The following is a 20,683-nucleotide window of genomic DNA, read 5'->3' as shown; positions in this document are numbered from 1 at the left end:
TAAAACAAAGTTTACTGAAGGCCTAGTAAAATTTAATTTTATGGGTTCATGTGCCCTGTCTGTTTCAGTTTAGATTTTTATTTATCCGGAGGCTTTACGATCCATAAATGAGGCTGGGTGCTTCTTTGATTTTTTAATGTGCCCTAGACCATTTTTATTTTCCTTGGTTACAAATAATGGAACATCTTGATGTGTCTTATTTTCTGGTGCAATATGTAGGCAATACCATATACTCAACTATTGTATGTGCAGATACTTATAACATATCCTGAGGCCGAGGATGGGTTTGCGGTAAAATAACAAAAATACACTTGGATAGTGTCCAACACCTTTTAGCTACATCAGAACTCCGCCATTACAGTACACGTTTTAAGGATATCCAGAACATTTTTTGTTAGCTCTCCAAGTGAAGCAGTTCATGGAAATAAAAGCAAAGGTCCTACGTACAGCCTTGAGTGTACCCAACTATTGAATGAGTGGAGATATTCTATTGCAGTGGTCGCCAACCTTAATTGGTATGTGAGCTACTTGTGAAAAATGAAACGTCCTGAAGAGCTACTAAAATTTTATGGTGATAGCTTGATGAATTCCGATTTTCTCTCTTACGTCCATGTATGTTCCCTATATATTTGCTCTTTGTGGGGTTTTTTGTTGTCATTCAAACACGACAAAAAAAACCCCTGTAAAATATTCTACAGCAGGAATTAAGCCTCATAAGTTCTGTTTGTGCTCACACTGTAGGGCTCAATGCAGATTTTTATTAAAATAGATAATGTATAATTAGAGAGTTGAAGCATCCAGTGTCCCACGTTAAAGTGGTCTAGCAACGCACTTTGTAACTGTAGGTTCTTATACTGGAGAAATAAGGCCTGGGAGGGAGTCACTTGCGGTGTCCATCATGTATTGTGCCGCTCTGCTGTGGCGTCGACGCCGTGGGTGGAGTCACAGGGAAGAGCATCAGGTGATTGCAGTAGCGGCTATGGCAATCGCCTGACACGCTTTCCTGTGGCTCCACCCTCAGCATCGATGTCACAGGGGAGCGCGCGTCACTTTCTCAACACTTCTATACTTGACTCCTAGCTACCCCATACTTGCCTACTTTTGAAAATGACTTTGAGGGAGATTGTAGATGGCTGCAGAATGCGACGCGCCGTTGTGGGGGCGTGGTCTGCTCCACCCAAAGGGCGTGTCTAACTCCACCTATGGGCGTATATATTCCTATAAGCTGACGCCCTAGCTCCCCCACTGACATTAATACATCTCTACCCTGCCATATTGACATTAATAGATTCCCCCCCAGACGCACACATTCATTTATATGAATAGATTCACACACACACACACACACACATCCTATGAATAGATTCATACACAGGGGCCCATTTATCAAAGTGCATTTGAGGTAAATTCCCCGAAAACACCTGTTTTCGGGGGTTTACCTCAAATACTTAGTATCCCCCGAATGTATGAAGGAGGGACCGCAGCAGGTATCGGAGATACCTGCTGCGATCCCTCCATTGCCGCCGGCAGCCGCCTCCCCCATAGGTTTCTATGGGGGATGCGATGCTGCCAAATGTATCAATATCAGGAATGCGAAGCATTCCCGATATTGGCCCCAGCAGCTAACGCTATCTAAAGATAGCGTTAGCCGCTGTTTCCTATGGGCACTTACCGCATATCAGCCGGCGGAGGGATCTGCCAGATCCCTCCGCCGGCAATCGGCGCCGCTCATGTGCAGTCCGCGGGACTGCGCATGCGCAGAAGCCCCGACTGCCCTCCGGAGACATCGCAGGGACGGGCTCTTTTCGGAGCCCGTCTCCCTGCATGTCCCGGATAATACATCCGGCAGATAGGATCGCATTTTGCAATGCGATCAGGGGCGGTACTGCATGCCCTGATCGCATTGCAAAATGCGATCATTAATAAATGGGCCCCATAGTCACACACAGACAGTCTCAGCACATCCCATGAATAGATTCACACACACACAGTCTCTCACACACAGACACCCAGTCAGTCACACACATCATATGAAGATTTCACCTCCCCACACACACACACACATCACATTACTACACATACATCACATTACTACACACACATACATCACATTAGTACACATACATCACATTACTACACCCACACATACTGTACATCACATTACTACACACACATACATCACATTACTACACACACATACATCACATTACTACACACACATACATCACATTACTACACACACATACATCACATTACTACACACACATACATCACATTACTACACATACATCACATTACTACACACACATCACATCACTACACACACATCACATTACTACACATTCATCACATTACTACACATACATCACATTACTACACACACATACATCACATTACTACACACACATACATCACATTACTACACATACATCACATTAGTACACACACATACATCACATTACTACACACACATACATCACATTAGTACACACACATCACATTACTACACATTCATCACATTACTACACATTCATCACATTACTACACATACATCACATTACTACACCCACACATACTGTACATCACATTACTACACATACATCACATTAGTACACACACATACATCACATTACTACACACACACATACTGTACATCACATTACTACACACACACACACATCACATTACTACACATACATCACATTAGTACACACACATACATCACATTACTACACACACATACATCACATTACTACACACATACATCACATCACTACACACACATCACATTACTACACATACATCACATTACTACACATACATCACATTACTACACCCACACATACTGTACATCACATCACATTACTACACCCACACATACTGTACATCACATTACTACACATACATCACATACAAACACACAGTAATAGATCTCCCTCCCTCCCCCACGGCACTGACATGAGTTATACATTTGGCAGGAGCTGCAGTGAGTTCTACACTCACAGTCTCAGGCTCAGGCAGCTCCTCTGTCTCTGTCTTCAGTGTCCTCCGGCGTCGGCTCCTCCCCCCTCCGTCCTCTGTCATCACAGGCTGGCCAGGGAATGCTGGGAGCAGCAGTCTGTGAGCAGGGGAAGGCGTGCCCAGGAGACCTCACAGCAGCCACACTCCTCCCTCCCTGCACCCGGTGAGTGCGCCCCTGCGTCTTAAGCTCGGGCCCCGCCCCCTTTACCTCCGGAATCGCGCATGCGCAGTCCGGATTTTTAGACAGGGCAGAGGGAATGCGGGGGATTCAACTTACTTTACGGGGTTGCGGGAGCTCCCACCTTTATTCGGGAGACTCCCGCGAAAATCGGGAGGGTAGGCAACTCTGAGCTACCCAAATTATGGCCGCGAGCTACCGGATGGCGACCACTGTTCTTTTGTATATTGTATGCAGACATTAAATACAGCATATGATATAACACATGTATAGTACAGTTTTTGGTTTTCTTTGTGTGTTTTAATGGATTCTGTTTAACTGTGTTTGTTAGACCATAGTGCTAGCTGGAGATGGATACAGGGGTAAAACCTCACCTCATACTCCAAATGAGAAGTTTGAAGGGGCCACAGTGCTAAAGGCTTTAAAGGTAAGTTAGCCCTATTACAGGTGTTATACACATGTTATACACCTGCAAACTCATTCAGACACTATTTCTGCATCTGGACCATAATAGCCTAGCACTTTACAAAATGTACAGTAGGTGGCGCTACACCTCCATAGGACCATAACTTGTGTTATCCATGCCTTGCTGATTAGCTGATAATCACATAAGTCAGGAGTCTTCAACCTTTAAACAGTGTGGGCCACATTAAAAAATTCAACAAAGCACAGGGCCACTAAGCTATACTGCGGTATTTAGACTTTTACATTTTAGAGGATTCTAAGACCTTTTCCAGACTCATAAGGCCATAATGAAGACTTCAAAAGATAATTTTATTATATTAATGAACTAAACACGGTCTGTTTACCTTTTTTACATCCTGTCACTTCCTGGCAGCAGAGACTTTATGTTCGTTAACCCCTTTAGCGTCCCCACCACCAATCTCTGCCCCCCAACCCCTCAGTGCCAGCATCCCCCGCCACCTGCACATATACTGTACCTGTTTAAGGAGCGCTGTCTCCTGGCATCCCTGTCAGCAGCAATGGTGATCAGTCCACCCCGCGTCCAGTGACACTCAATGGTTCAGCGGCTTAGCGTAGCAGCCTGGGAAAGTAAACTTGTGCTGTGTGGTCCCAGTAGCTGAAAGGACAGAGCCGCGCTGCAGTGTGATGCCAGCGGCTGGGGGTAATGAGGTGCGTGATAACGTCTGACAACCTGGAACGTGGATCCTGGTCTGAGGGCCACGGGAAACAGCTGCGCAGTGCCCCAGTCGGCGGGCCATGGAGAATAGCTCCATGGGCCGTTGAAGACCCCTGCCATAAGTAGTCTTTATCCAACAGAAATATTTCCAGAATTGTAATGTATTTTATAGCTGATTATTATCTATTAACAGTGCACCAGTGATGCTCACTACAATATACCCATACTTTCCTTGTACAATAATCCCCATTGTGCTTTTTCACATTTTGCTGTGTTAAACCATGATAGATTTCATTGAAATGTATTCCCAGTAATCAACACAAAGAAATTGATAATGTGCCAAAAAACATTAATCCAACCATTTGTCAAAATTAGTTAGCAACAAAAAACTGAATTAAGTGTATAAGTATTCACCCCTTGATACATCCATATTTCAATTCATCTGATCAGGGGCATATCTATAATGGGTCCAGGGGGTCCCCGCACACCCTGCACCCATAATATTACTTACCTCTCCGGAGTCCCACGTTGGCGCGGGGGTCCGGCGCTGTGGCCATTTTCCCGTCGTTTGCGCATGTGCAGTACAGGGAAAATGTCCGCCACGGCCATTTTCCCAGTGACCTGTGCATACATTATAGACTATGGGCACGCTCTAGTGCCCAGAGTCTATAACTCCTGCGCTGGCCGCACACAGCTCAGTGCGTTGCCGGCCGCCGGGCGGAGAGGAGGGGGGCCCGTGTCGGATGCTGCACACGGGCCCCCTCTCTAGAAACACCCCTGCCTCTGATGTAACCCACTTTCTTCACATGTCACATAAATAGTATGCAGTTATGATGTGTCAGGTAATAGCAGCATAAATACACCTGTCTGTGTGACCTCCCCCAGGTACTTAGGGCCATTTTCGGCGGGTTTACTTGAGAAAATTTTGCCTAAAAAAAACTCACCCCTTCAATTCCAGGACAATTTCGCCTAAGCGGAAACTCGATGCATTGAGTGCAAAATCTTTAGTTTGGGGTGCAAACGTGGGGTAACGACTCAGAACCCTTGGGACAGCCCCCCAAAGGACAAATCTGCAAAAAAAACAAAAATCTAAGAACAGCACAAAAAAGACATGTCATTTTTGGGGTGAAAATGTAAAAAGTGGGGGGATAAACATAAAAAGTAGCAAAACAGGCTTCTTGGGGGGCTGCAAGGATGGGTGAGGTGTTTTTGGGATTGCAGGTGCATGCAGCAGGTGGATTTTTCATGTTTTTAAAAACTTCACTTTAGAGACATAAAAATATGCTAGCACCCATTTTCAAGTATCCCAAATATGATGGGACTACTTATTTTCACCAAAAATGCCGACCGACAGCTTCCCGACTGTGAAATCGGCATGGTACTAATGATAGGCATCAAAATCCCAATGCTTATCATTATCCACCCGCCGAAATCCCGATGCCCGACATACCGAGTGCAGGTAAGCCGGGCGTCGCGAGCGGACAGACGCAGGGGGGGGAGGGTTAGATTTAGGGGCTCCCGGGGGGACAGGGTTAGACACCCCCCCCGGGAGGTTTAGACTAGGGGAAGGGGGGGTTAGGGTTAGGCACCCCAGGGGGGGAGGTTAGGGTTAGGCACCCCTGGGATGGTTAGGTTTAGGGTGGAAAGCTAATAAAAACAGAGGAGAATGGAAGGAGCAAAGTACTGACAAATCCTGGAGGAAAACCTGCTGCAGGCTACAAGAGCGCTTGGATTTGGAAGAAACTTTATCTTCCAACATGACAGCAAAAGTCACCCTGGAGTGGTCAATGTCCTCAAGTGGCCTAGACAGAACTCAGATCTCAGGGCCTGATTCAGATCCGGTCACAAGCTCTGATCGCTCGCAACCGGGTCGATGGTGGCCCAGAGCGCATGCGCACTACGGAGCCAGCTCCGTCGTGTGCATGCGCGAGACCCGGATAGCGAAGGGCAATGCGTTGCTCCGGGTCTCATACCAAAGGGGGCGTGCTGTCGATGTTGAGTGACAGCATGCCCCCTTTGGTGGGTGGGCCGGGGGGGTGGCTGCCCAAACGGTAGGCGTTCCCATGTGAACGCCTACTGTTTGGGGCTGGCCGCACTGACATCACAAGTGATGTCAGTGGAGAGATTCCGGCTCTGTTAGAGCCAAAATCTCTCTGGGGCTTGCGGCAGCGAGACCCTACCACAAGGGTCTCGTCGCAAGCCTGATGGTCGCGATGGTCTTGACCATCGCGACCATCTTCCTGGCCGCTCGCTATAGCTGTGGGTGGTCACCCACAGCTATGCAAGCGGTCAGGAGGCCGTTCTAAAATAAAAAAGACCGGCCCTGATTCAGAGCGAGCGCTCTGTCAGAGCGACCGGCTCTGAATCAGGGCCTCAGTCCAACTGAGCAGCATTTCTTCAACATGTAAAAAGTGCTGTCCACCAATGGTCATCATACAATCTGATGGAGCTTGAGCTATTTTGCAAAGAAGAATGAAGAATGGGCTTACATTCCAGTGTCTACTGTACTGTATATGTGAAAAACTAACCCTTACCCAAATAGTCTCAGATCTGTAATTGTTACCAAAGGTGATTATACCAAGTGAATACTAACGCAATCGCTTATTTTCAGTTTTTCATAATTAGTTTTAACAAATAGTTGGATTAAAAAAATTGGGGACATTATCAAGTCCTTTGCGTTAATTACTGGAAATACGTTATGGATCTATAATAGTTCCAAGTTGTAACACAGCAACAAAGGAAAAACCCCAAGGGCTGTAAATATCTTTTATAAGCACTATACGTATAGAATTTATAGTGGTAGACGGAACCACTTTAAAACTTTTTAATAAAGGCAAGCTATTGTTGGAGTATCCCTTCATTACACGTTTTCTTACTCATGATGCACAATCTAAGATTGCCTCTTGATCTTTTCCCTTGGAAGCACGGCTATGAAGGTCACATGCCAATGAAAAGCGCTCGCTTGTTTTACGATGTGAGTGAAAAGGCTCGAAGAATTGTACAGTCATACTTCATGCTGAACACTACACTGTATTTTTCTTATACACACCTAGTGTGCAGGACAGCTTTGCAGGGTAAGTGTGCATGTGCTGGTCTCCTAGATACATCAATATTCAACACAATTTGGATGTGCATTAGGTCTTGTTAGGACATGTTACCTTCCATACAAGTGTATGGATGTTAACACATCCTTCATTTCACTGTGATCCTTCTGATTCCTAGAATTTAAAGATCTGTTGGTGTAATCTCTTCACGAGGTAGAGAAAATACATTATGATTACTAGACTGGGTTCCAGATCAAGCAGATTAATGTAACTAATAAAAACAATGATACATGTAGCTGAGACTTCACAGTGATGTTCCCAAACAAGGTTAAGATACAGCTGATTCAAACAATTGTTCAGGCTTAGCGCAGAGTAGTGACATTTGTAGGAGGATTGGTTTATATCAGTACTTAGGTTACTAATGTAGGTACAATAGTATGACTTTGCTCAAGTGCAGTAGTTCTCTTCAGACATTTAGACACAATTTTCACTGTTAAATTACATTTTAGCATTGCATATAGATTTAATACGGAATACATAGTTATTTGATTTTTGTTTGACAACCACAGATCTATATAGATTTAAAACGGAATACATAGTTATTTGATTTTGTTTGACAACCACAGATCTGTATAATGACTACATTTAAATGCATTTTTGGGTTGATATTGTTTGTTGTGCCATATCTACAGGTCAGCAGGACAATAGGAATGATTTGAGTCACCCTATTCATGCTGATAATTGTCTGCTAGATCCAGAAGCCAATGAATGTTGGAAGGAGTCTCCAGCCTACACATACCGAGATTATAGGTAATCTGAATCTCTTCTAAAAACCAACATCCTTTTAAAGGTATTGGGATGATTATTTTCAAGTCATGTTGATTACTGGACCCAGTGTTCCCTTTCTACATAACTGTGCAGTGCTGAGGCTAAGCTGTTGCAGTTGGGCCAGCCAGGGACCGGGATAAAAAGCAAAAGGCATTCAAATGGCCCAGCAAGCAAGGATATACAAAAATGTATTTGTCCGCATGTGAAGTATGGAGAAAAGTGTAGTACATGGCATATATACTTGCGGCCAACCTAGTAATAGTAATGAACTATTATTCAGCCATCCTCACCCCAAATCATGTTCTTCTCATGGTGAATTAAGGTTATTGTCTCTTGCTTTAACCTTAGTTCTGGTTTTTTTAAATAAAAATAGCGCTGTACTGTAAATTGTAATGTGTACAAACATTTCTAGACTGTAAATTACTTAATATTCTAAACAAGGTATGTTCAAATGGTCAATGTAGATATTATATACTGTTAGTGGGAGAGGTGGAACATGACATTGCTGACCACCATAACAGAATTTGGGGGAAGGTTTGTCAATGCCTGTTTACCGTTCTTAAGCTGGGTGCACACCTCTTATATACAATCATCGGGCCGTTCATCCAATAGCGAGAGAACGGCCGTTGGATTGTATAGGTGTGTACACTGTCCCGATGCAGAAGCGTTAGCCGATAAACGGCTTTTAACGTTCCTGCAACGGTCGGGATAGGGAGGTTGCATCTTATGTATGGTTTAATATATATTGGGTCGACCTCCCGATCCCATAGAAGCCTGTACACACTGTGCTATGTCTGCACAGTGTGTACATGGCTGACAGGGGATCACACTGGGCGCAGACTGCACGGCTGATCGGGACAGTTTTACCCGATCAGCTTGCAATCGTAATAGTGTGCACCCAGCTTGAGGGTCTTCCCCTGCTCTTAGAAGGGCACAGTCTTAGAAGGTGAATCCTCTTACCTCCAGGACTGGTGACCACTACCCCTGCAATGGTGATAGGTTAGTGCCTTGTGTCTGTTTATATAGTGTACGCACACACACACACGTGACAAGAGACTTACCAGTAATTCCTGCTTTTTACAAACCATAGCCCAATGTATGATGTTCTCCCACAAACACTCCTGCGACTGACACAATACTAAGAGAAAACGTCAGGTTACTATTGGCAGCTAAACACTTTTCCTGTTTTTGCAGTGCTCTCCTATATCTCAATGGGGATTTTGATGGCGGAGAATTTGTATTCACTGAAATGAATGCCAAAACGGTCACTGTAAGTATATTGTATGGATGCTTCATTCTGTGGGGGAGATTTATTAAAGCTTGGAGAGAGATAAAGTACCAACCAATCAGCTTTGAACTGCCATTTTACAAGCTGTGTTTGAAAAATGACAGAAGCTGATTAGTTGGTATTTTATCTCTCCCCCTGCACTTTATCTTTATCCAAGCTTTGATATATCTCCCCCTGTATCTTTTTATTAGAAGATGAAAGAAAATGAGTGAGGAAGTCTTTCTACATAAATTGAATAAGTAGTTACTGTGCTGTGCATTTAACACATAAGCTTTTAAACCACAGAGATTCACAAATGCCATCTCAGTGGTAAGTACGGTGGGTCTGATTCTGAGTCACACACAGACACGGCTGCATCTTATGCTAAGCCACGGCCGATGGTCATAATACTGAGATGTCCACTTGCAGCGACGCATTTCACTGTGTGAGCGGCTTTGCATCTTTGAATGCAGCTGCTTATAGCGACACACCCGCATCTGCTTAGCCACCCTGTAACCTTCCAGGAATGCCCTCTGCATTGCACAGACCATGGGTCTGATTCGGTTCTAACAATCAGGGCACGTGTGCTGTGTGACTGGGATGCATGCACGGGTTTAAAACATCAGCCAGTTGTGGCATCGCCCGTGCCTGCGACTCTGAATCAGTCCCTTTATGTGAAAAACAGATTTTCTTTGAAGCTCCAGACTTCTCGCTCTCCAAATTCTGATAAATATCCCCCTTTGGTCAGTTTTGGACTATTACATGACTGTGCTTGCAATGCAACATAATGGGGGAGGTGTAACAAACCTTGAAGAAAGATAGAAGTTGCCTATAGCAACAAATACGCTTCTGTCATTTTATAGACTACGCTCGTTGAATGAGAGCTAGAAGCTGATGTTATTGTTATGGGCAATTTCTCCACTTTATCTCTCTCAAAGGTTTGATACATCTCCCCCTGTAGTGTGAGTAAAATCAAGTACAAAACATTGTATCTCTCTTTTGAATAAATCCCATGGATCTCTCTGGATGCGGCCATTTATGGTTTTCTAGAAGTTTTTGTTTGTGTCTCTGATGTTTAGATCACACATGGGTGATTTTTTAAGATGACTGCCTTCAGCCTTATAGAATATATACCTGGCAGTATAGGGCACATAACATAACAATGCAGCATTTACTCACTTCCATATTTTCTGTTTCTAAGATATTTCGGATCACCTGCTCAGGTTAGCGGCCAAGTCATATACAGTATTTAGGTTTACTTTAACCATACTAAGACTTTATGTTATATTCTTCTTTGTTCAGTAATTAATCCAGAAGGTTGTGTATGTTTACGCTTATCTTACAATTTCTTCCTTTGGCCTTTTCAAATATTTGGAGTTCTATAATTGCCATACATTCACCCAGTGAGTATGCCTTATTGATATGTGTTCTCCACTGCTAAAAGGAAAAATTATTGAGTTCTTGTCACTCCAGCACCGTCCTGGGCATGTACAACCAGTCTATGGCATTGGTTCATGTTTTGAAAAGCAGTCTGATATATGTAGGGTTATTTTCCAGAACAGGATGTATGTACTTATAATGTTTGCTATATATGCTTTGTAAAGTGTGTGTGTAGTGTAATTACATATTTTGGTAAAAGGAAATGTTGAATCCCCCCTGGTAAAGACTTCATTCTGTCCCTGCTTTGCAGCATTTCACCGGCTAAGGTTGAGAGCATCAGCTGGTCTCTAAGCTCAAACATGAAGTTTATCAGATTTTATTTTATATAAAGCTATTCACATAAAAACACACATTTATGATGTTTTTTTGTATTAAGATTTTGTCACATACACCACTGAGATTATATATTTAATGTTTAACACAGTGTAATTAAATTTTTTTCACTTTTAAACCAAGTTCCAAAATAGGAAATGAAATATCTATTTGTTATTATAGCACACAAATGTAATATTACAGCTAGAATTTTTAATACTATTGTAAACTACAGTACAGTAACTCTGTCTCCCTCTAGTGGACATTACAGTATACACTTGTATAATAGCTTGTGTTTTGCCTCCACACTACAAGGCTCAGGATATTATTCAGTAATTACATGTTCTGTTGACATTATAGCTGGGAGTGTTCTCATAACAGAAAAATTTCATCATTTTAGCCTGAGAAAATACATATCCAAAGGTTGCAGAAAGGTTGCCACGCTCTCGGCTTACCAGCATTGCATATGAAATGCCCTGGAAAGGTTCATTACACTTTAATGCTAATGTATCTTATGCATGTTACAGATTAACTTGGTTATATAAATTGTATATAAGACACTTTCTAATTTATCAGAACATGCACACATATGGTAAGAACTGTTTTTGATTATAACAAATATAATAAATGTAAAACCCTATAACATTACTTAAGAACTTAATGAACTTTTTCCTTTCGTCCTGTATGATATCACACTGAGGACCTCATTCAGAGCCGCTCGCAAAATACGAGCGCTCGCTCTGAATTAGGGCGGCCGCTTCTGTGTAATGAGCCGGCCTCCTGCTTTAGTGAGTGGCCAGGTTGATGGTCGCGATGGTCAAGACCATCACGACCATCGGGGCTTGCGACGAAACCCTTGTGGTATGGTTTCGTCTGCCGCAAGCAGGGAGGGCATAACTCAGGATAGGGGGCCAATTTAGACTTGGGGTTTGTTTTATTAGGTAGCTATTGTGCCAGGGTACGTGCTTTTGGGGTTCAGATAAAATAGAAAGTTACAGTTTTTAAACTATTACCTCAAGAATGCGCCATTGAATAGATAGGAAATTTCAACTTGTTGCACAGCTGCAGCAGGAGCCTCCGGCAGATGTACTCACTGTGGCTTCACTTGGGTGCACAAAGATGGGCATCGTTTGTGGGCTTTAGCGGTGGTGGGCTCGGGGGAAGGAAGCTGGCGTTAGCTGCGGTGGGACCCAAGGGAATGGTGCTGGGGGTAGCGGGCATTAGCTGTGGCCAGGACCCGGGGGACGGTAGCGCCGTTAGTGGCATCGGTGCGGGCGGCAGTTCATGGCAGCGGTGGGGCAGGCGTTAGGACCCGGGGGAGGTAGCAGCACACAGATGCAGGCTCGGATCTAGAAGAATCGTGATAGCTGCTTCCACCCCCCAAAAAACAACCAGCATCGGGCTTTGGAGACCCAGTACTGGTTGTGCTAAATACAGGGGACAGACGACGTACGGCTCCCCCGTATGAAGCACAACCAGCACCAGGCTTTTCAGAACCAGTCCTGGTTGCCAAAATAAGAGGGACAAATGACGTAGGGGTCCCCCGTATTTAGCGCAACCAGCACTGGCTGGTCTCTGAGCCGGCTCTGGTTCTGGAAATACAGGGGGAAAAAATGCGTGGTGTCCCCTTGTATTTACCAGAACCAGCACCGGACTCTTTCTAGCGGGAGGATGATGCCACAGCCAGGGGAGCCCTTTCACCGGGCCCCCCAGCCGAAGCATCACCCCTGACCACTAGTCATCCCATGCCAGGGATCCTTCTCCAGGGCAGCCCAGGCTGATAACCCGGGGCTAGCCCTGGCACTCCTGGAGAGGTGGGTGCCAGGTTTATTGTGTAAAGTGTGGTGCAAGTAAAGAGTTAAAATATTGGCCCTCATTCAGACCCACTCGCGAGCGGCTGTCCGCTCGCAAGTGGGTCGATGGTCCCCACTGCGCGAGACCCGACGAGCGAAGGACTTTCCTTCGCTCGGAGTGTCTCATCAAAGGGGGCGTGCTGTCGATGGTGACTGACAGCACACCCCCTTTGGTGGGCGTGCCGGGGGCATGCCTGCCAGACGTAGGCGTTCCCAAGGGAACGCCTACCGTCTGAAGCCTGCCCCACTGACATCACTAGTGATGTCAGTGGGAGTGATTTTGGCTCTGATAGAGCCAAAATCACTCCTGGCCTTGCAATTGAAAAACCCAACCGCAGGCTTTTGCTCGCAGTTTCGATGGTCGCGATGGTCAAGACCATCGCGACCATCATCCTGCACGCTCGTATATGCTGTGGGTGGTGACCTACAGCTATACGAGCGTCCAGGAGGACGCTCCATATTAATGGAGGTGGGCCCTGATTCAGAGCGAGCGCTCTGGTCAGAGCGTCCGGCTCTGAATCAGGGCCTTTGTCTTTTGCTGTGGAACTACAGTTCCCAGCAAGCTTCCCCCACATGCTGGTGCTTGGAGAACCACAAATATCAACTTGCGGGGCATTATGGGCCTGCTGGCACTTGTAGTTCCACAGCAAAAGCAATATTAAAAAACCACAGAACACACACACCATAGAAAAGTAAAATTTTATTAAAACATACTGTACATGCACACACACATGTACTCACACATGCACACACTATCTCACAGACTCACCTAGAATCCCTGTAGCTAATTTGTCCTCTTCTCCAAGTAGATAATCCTATGGATTATCTGTAATCAAAATTCCATACTCACCTCCTCCTATTCGTGGATCTGTCCTCTTCAGGCAATCCAGGGTCTTGGCAGAAAAAAAAAACGAAAATACGCGGACTCTCGTACATTAGTAGTGTCCTCTAAGGACACTACTACCCGAATGACAGCTCCGTCCGCTGAGCGCTCATTGACGCAAGCCTTCCGCCTCTCAGCCAATGAGCTGTTTTCACCATTAAAAACAGAGAGTGCCATTTTCAAAAATGGCGCCTCAGCGCCATTTTTGAAATTCAAAGATGAGCGCCGCGAGCCAATCACGGCTCACGACGTCATCACCCCGCCCCCTCGGCTGACTTATATACAGCCAGCGGGAGGTGCCGTCCACTCAGTACATCGGCCGGTTAGCTGGTGAGAAGACCAGCTGAAGCAAGAAGACGCCGGGAAATCCTGGATGGGCGGCGGCTAGGAGAAAGAGCTTAATGGCCACCGCCCTCCAGGTGAAGATGCCGTAGAAGTCCTGGGGGAAGCGGCAGCCATGTAAAAGAGCTTAAAGGCTGCCGCCCCCAGGTGGTGTGGCAAAATAAAATATAACACGCAGTTTTATTTTAATATTTCTTTTGCAGGGGCACTATAGGTACTAGTGGGCCCTTAATGCCCTGCCTGCTGGTACTTGTGGTTCTCCAAGTGTGAGTATGCGGGGATGCCTGCTGGGACCTGTAGTACTACTGCAAAAGACAATATTTATATTTTCATATGCACCACACAACACAAGTAACCCAGCACCCACTGCCACAGGGTGCTGGGGATAGCCCCGGGCTATCAGTCTGTGCCTGGGGTGCCCTGGAGAGGGTCCCCTTTATTGGGGGGGTCCCCTGCTCCCCAGGGATCCCTGGCCTGGGCTGACTAGTGGTCAGGGGTGATGCTTTGGCTGGGGGGCCCGGTGAAAGGACTCCCCTGGCTGTGGCATCACCCCCCTGCTAGAAAGAGTCCGGTGCTGTTCAGGTAAATACAGGGGGACCCTACGCATTTTTCCCCTCTGTATTTCCAGAACCAGGGCCAGCTCAGAGCCCAGTGCTGGTTGCGCTGAATACAGGGGACCCCTACGTCATTTTTCCCCCGTATTTTGGCAACCAGCGCTGGTTCTGACTAGCCCGGTGCTGGTTGTGCTTAAGTACAGGGGACCCCTACGTAATTTTTCCCCTGTATTTAAACACAACCAGGACTGGCTGTTAAAAGTGCTGGTTGTGTTTTGGGAGGGGGGGCACCTTTTTTTATTTTACACATTTAATTTTTAAACATAGATGAATCTCACTGCTGCGTTCGTGCATCTGTGACTTATTGATTTTATTTTCTCAGGTGCATGTGCTCTACCAGTGAGCCCTCTGTCGTCCGCTGATGCCCCCTTTGCACTGCACCGCTGCCACTGCTCTGCACCACCGCTGCTGCCACTACCCCGCATGCCTACAGCCGTCTCGCACTCTGCACCTCGGAAATCACCTCCTGTGAGCTGTGCCCTCTCCCCTCTTCCAGTTGCACTAGTGTACCATTTTGTTGCCGTTCTTCCCCGCTCATCCAAACCCTGATAGTTAATAAATTTTAAAAAAGCTATGAAATTCCTTGGGAAAAAACCTTACGGTTTCACATGTCCCATTAAGACTGCTTAGACATGATCGGAAAATTCATAAAAACTATTGAATTTTTGCCACACAAACTCCAAAAAGCAATGAAATTATGATAATTAAGGCTAACACTAAATGGACATGTTCCTTGCGCAATACAGATATGGTATGCCATGACACCATGTGGTTAACTGCAGATTCAGCACTCTCACAGAGTGAGATTACTGTCACTCACAAAATGGTGGCGCTGCTATTTCACAAAATTGTGTACTCATTGGAATACACACATGCAGTCTATGCAACTGAGGTCTGAATAGTTATGTGGCACACACATACCACTCAGTGCCCACAATCTTCCCATTCAGTCACCACAATAATGCCACTGGGTTCCAACATCCTTCTAACTCAATACATATATCTAATTTATTATACACATTCAGCTTCCTAATTGCTAAAACTATTATACTCTGTCTATGCATGTACACTATCTTCACCTCCATGCTGCTATAACTTCCCCAATCCATACAGCTCTGTGTTCTCCCAACTGTGCTAGTCTGCATGCCCTCATCCACACCAATATGTCTTTCCCCATGTGAACCGCCCTATCTTCCTGCATCCGTGCCACTGTGCTTCCTTCCATCTGCACCACTGCCTTGCCCCCAGCCACGTCGCTCTGTCTTCCCCTCATCTCTGCCACTCTTTCTTCCTCCATCTGCACCACTCTTTCCCCCCCAACCATGCCACTCTGTCTTTCCCCTTCCACCCGCACTAATCTGTCTTCCCCAATCCCTACTGTTGTGTGTTCTCCCATTGTGCTAGTTTGCATTCCTCATCCACACCAATCTGTCTTTACGCATCTGCGCTGCTCTATCTTCCCGCATCCATGCTACTCTGTAGTCCCCATTCATGTTGCTCTGTTCCCCCAAACCATGCCACTCTGTCCCCCCCCATGTGCACCACTGTTTTAACCCATCTGCATCACTTTGGCTCACCCCCATCTGTACTGCTTAATCTTCCCCTCTGCACGACTTTCTGTCTGCCCCATCCACAACGCCCTGTCTTCTCCCCCCATCCACCATACTCTTATCTTATCTGTGCAGCTCTATATTCTGCTCAGACCTCAGTTGCATAGACTGCGTGTGTGTATTCCAATACGCACACAATTCTGTGAATTAGCAGCTCCACCATTTTGTGAGTGACAGCAATCTCACTCTGTGAGAGTGCTGAATCTGCAGTTAACCACATGGTGTCATGGCATACCATATCTGTATTACGCAAGGAACACGTCCATTAAGGCGTCAGCCTTAATGATCGTAATTTCATTGCTTTTTGTCATTTGAGCGGCAGAAATTCAATAGTGTTTAGGAATTTTCAGATCATCTCTAAGCAGTCTTAATGGGACTTGTGAAACAGTAAGGTTTTTTTGTCTATGGAATCTCTCTCTCTCTGTATATATATATATATATATATATATACATGTGTGTGTATACAAACACACTCAAGTGTATATACATCTATACAGTCGGTCCATGTAGCAAGTCATCTATGATCATGTAGCTAGTGCATACAAGGTTGATGAAGATGGTACAGACACAAAACTGGAGGGTAGAGGGTACCCTGCTTGCGAATGCTTACAATTTCCAGGCTCAAGTGGTTGAATAGTGAAATGTTTTACTTTACACATGTTTACATGATACCTATAGAATTAACTACAGGTCAGATGTGTTATAAGGAAAACATGCAAATGCATGAGTTGTCTTGTGTTAGTCACACAACTGGATGATTAGAGTGAATAGGAGATATAGACAATGGTGTACCTATAGCTGCAGTAGTTTTATAGGCTATTGGGCATGGCTGCTTAGCAGGCCTAGGATCCATATATCCACTTTGTCTGCACATTATTGGTCTAAAATATAAAGATAACATATTTGAATTCAGGCAAATCATCACATTATCTCTTTGGATATGATTTATTTATGATCTATTCAATTATACATTAGAACTTAGATGTGTACTTTATCACAGTGCTCTGATCACAGGTCGTACTTTTTCAAAACATTTTTAATAAGCTCAAATGAAACTTTGTTTCTTTACAGGCTGCCATAAAGCCTAAATGTGGTCGGTTGGTTGGGTTCTCTTCTGGAGGGGAGAATCCTCATGGGGTTAAAGCTGTCACCAAGGGACAGAGGTGCGCTGTCGCTCTTTGGTTCACGTTAGATCCGATGTACAGAGAACTGGTGAGTTGCACAAGACACCCTGACAAAGTAGTGCTACTACTTTTATTTATTCCATAGCATTTTCCACCGCACACATTTCTTACAGGAAAAGCTCAGAGAATAACTGTATGGCTGCACCCTCCAGCCAGGTTGGCAATGTGGTGGGCATGAAGTGGCCAAGTGACCTCACCCACTATTATACAATGCCAAAATGATCAACTTTGTAAAGGGGTGGGGGCAGTGACACCAAGACACGATTCAGCGCGAATTGCGTCATTAAATCATCCGGACCACCCATTCCAAGAGTGGATGGCAGCGGTCGGCTGCGAGGGCATTCCGGGAAACTTGTTTACTCATCCGGACGTCTGGGAGAGCCATCCGAGATATGGGAGTCTCCTGGGCATTTAGGGAGAGTAGGCAATTATGAAATAAGGACGCCCAGTATACTAATTGCACCACTTTGCCTCTTGTCACTAATGATTTAGGTTTCAAATTCTGTATTTACTGATAGCTATAATGGGTGATCAGCCCTATGGAGTGGATGCTAAATTGAAAGTAAATTTGGTGTAAATTGCTCAAAAGTAAGGTGTATGAAATAATAGCGCAATTCCTGACATATGCAGAGTTGTACGCATCTCAAGATGTTTACGCCTCTGCAACAGCTACATCTTGCACCGTGTTTGCTGTAAGTTATCATCATCAGTGTGTACTTGCAAGTGCCATATAGCAGGTGCAAGAGATACTCCTAATAGGCATATATGTGCTTACATGTTAGTGTGCATGGGCTGCATTTGTGTGAACATATTCTTGCTAACTTTCCCCTCCCTCTCCCGATCCACCTATCCAATCGTAAGTTTTTATACGTGCAAAATGCATGTAGGTCTGCATAGCTGCAGACATGGGTGTTCCCCTAACGGACAATTCTGCATCAGTGGTGACACCTAGTGAGAATAGGAAAACCTCCCAGCCAAAATGGGGGTGTTGCCTTGCTTGGAGTGGGCGTGACCTCTTGGCACCTCTTGGGAGAACAGCCCCCACATCCCTGTTCAGTACGGGTGTGGTATAAGAGATAGACAGTAATTAGTTAGACAATGTCTAGATAGACACCAGATGTTAGACAGTCAATAGTTAGACAGGGAAAAAAGTTAGACATAAACAAAAGTCAGGCACATTAAAGTTAGACATGTAAAAAGTTCGACAGGGTCAAAAGTTTGACACAAAAATGGTCTGTCTATAGTCCGGAACCCGGATCCAGTAGACGCGCAGGCTCCTCGCATCGTCAAAACATCACCTGCGCACTGCATCACTGGGAATTCTGGCCTCTGAAGCAATCAGAGGCTTCTTTAGCCTCTGATCGCTTCAGAGGCCAGTGTTCCCAGTCGCTGCAGGCAAGTTAGTTGCGATCTATCGGCGGGAGCTCCTTGAGCTACCGTTAGATCGCGATCAATGTTTTGGCCAGGACTGTACGGAATCACCTATTGCTGTGTATATGTATAAATAAGTATTTCTGCTTTCAGGAACGGCTGCAGGCGGATGAGGTAATACAGTCGCTAGACCATAATGGTCGCAGCAGTGGAGGAAGTGAAGAGCTGTATATCAACCCTAAGGATGAGCTATAACATGTGATTTTTAATTAAAAAAAAAACTATTTATTAATTATTAATAATCTTATTAGAACATTTTATTTTTGTACAAAGCATAAAATGTAATGTAAATAAGAAGTTGAAAAAGGAGCTAAACATTTTTTTCCCCAGAAGGGTTTTTTTTTTTTTTTTTTTTTAAATACTGTATTGTTTTTGTTTCCTGGAATGTACTACTGAGAACTGTACTGTATTTGTGTTTGTAGAATGTTGTTGTTGCCAGTATTATAATTGGTATTAATTCTATAACAATACACCATATGAATTCTGCTACTGGAAGAAAACCTGCGAGGAGCTGGCTTGCTTATCTGGTCAGAGTTACACATCTTATACTGTAAATGAATATTTTGGTCTGTTTCAGTGTCTCTTTATTTATTTATCTACATAACTTTATAATTGATAAATAATATATTTATTTTGTACAATACTGAAAACCATCAAATAAGATTTTACCTTACCATGAAAAATATCAGGGCATTGGATGAGCTTTGTATGTTGATTACTTTTATCTAATAAAATAAGATTTTTGCCACAACGATGCTAAAAGAAAATTGTTTACCCTATGAGGGTTCCCGAGCTGGTTATTGCAAGTACCACCTAATAGCACTGGGACCATGGTTACTGCAAGGGAAACTTAGGCAGTGACCTTCTGTTTTTTAGATTCTGAAAACTATTGCCTGATACCAAATGCTTGTGTTCTTTTCTCCATTCCATAGTGAGCGCTTATAATAACTGCATTTCTTCCAACATGACTGTTAATCAGCAAAACCCTGTACTGCTCCTGCTTTACCCAACTATTGTCCATTTGAAATTACTGTTGGTGATTACGTCAATTCAGTACTTGTACATGTTTTTGTAATGGGAAAAGCAAGTGGGGGGAAAAGAACCATTGTGTACTAGATGCAATGGGTTCTGAGGGGTGAGTAAATGGATTTATCACTGTTGTGATTTACATATATATACACGAGTAGGGCCTGCATACTGTAGGAGGCTATAATTTATAGAGATGAGCGGGTTCGGATCTAAGAGATCCGAACCCACCCGAACTTGGGGCATCCGGGTCGATCCGAGCCCAGCTCGGATCTCCCTGCCTGCCCTGGATCCCTGACCCGAGGCAAAACCTTGCAACCCCTCTGTCGAGTCGCGAGGGTTTTTTTCAGCAGGCTTAACGCTGATTGGCTGAGAGAGCCGTCTGTCATGGCTCTCAGCCAATCAGCTTAAGCCCATTGAAAAAAGCACAAAAGAAGATGGCGCCGATCATCCCCCGCCGCCGGCACCCCCTGCTGCCGACACTGTTGGCACCCCACTGCAGTGGCAAA

General features: G+C 44.7%; 1 protein-coding gene across 2 annotated transcripts in view; it reads left to right on the top strand.

The window, feature by feature from the left end:
* Positions 1 to 19,846, top strand: part of P3H2 (prolyl 3-hydroxylase 2) — a 217,419-nt gene extending 197,573 nt beyond the window's left edge. For both annotated transcript variants that reach the window (XM_088444721.1, XM_088444720.1), the window contains 6 exons: positions 3,531 to 3,626; positions 7,264 to 7,414; positions 8,077 to 8,194; positions 9,407 to 9,482; positions 17,605 to 17,745; positions 19,242 to 19,846. In XM_088444721.1, coding sequence (XP_088300847.1) covers positions 3,531 to 3,626; positions 7,264 to 7,414; positions 8,077 to 8,194; positions 9,407 to 9,482; positions 17,605 to 17,745; positions 19,242 to 19,343 — 684 coding nt within the window. In that variant the 3' untranslated portion in view covers positions 19,344 to 19,846. The remainder of the gene's footprint in view (positions 1 to 3,530; positions 3,627 to 7,263; positions 7,415 to 8,076; positions 8,195 to 9,406; positions 9,483 to 17,604; positions 17,746 to 19,241) is intronic.
* Positions 19,847 to 20,683: the final 837 nt, after the last annotated feature.

Source organism: Taudactylus pleione, unplaced genomic scaffold (genome assembly GCF_031769625.1).
Source record: "Taudactylus pleione unplaced genomic scaffold, aTauple2 ptg000372l, whole genome shotgun sequence".
Lineage (NCBI taxonomy): Eukaryota > Metazoa > Chordata > Amphibia > Anura > Myobatrachidae > Taudactylus > Taudactylus pleione.
Note: the sequence above shows the minus strand (reverse complement) of the source record. Positions and strands in the feature narration are given on the sequence as shown.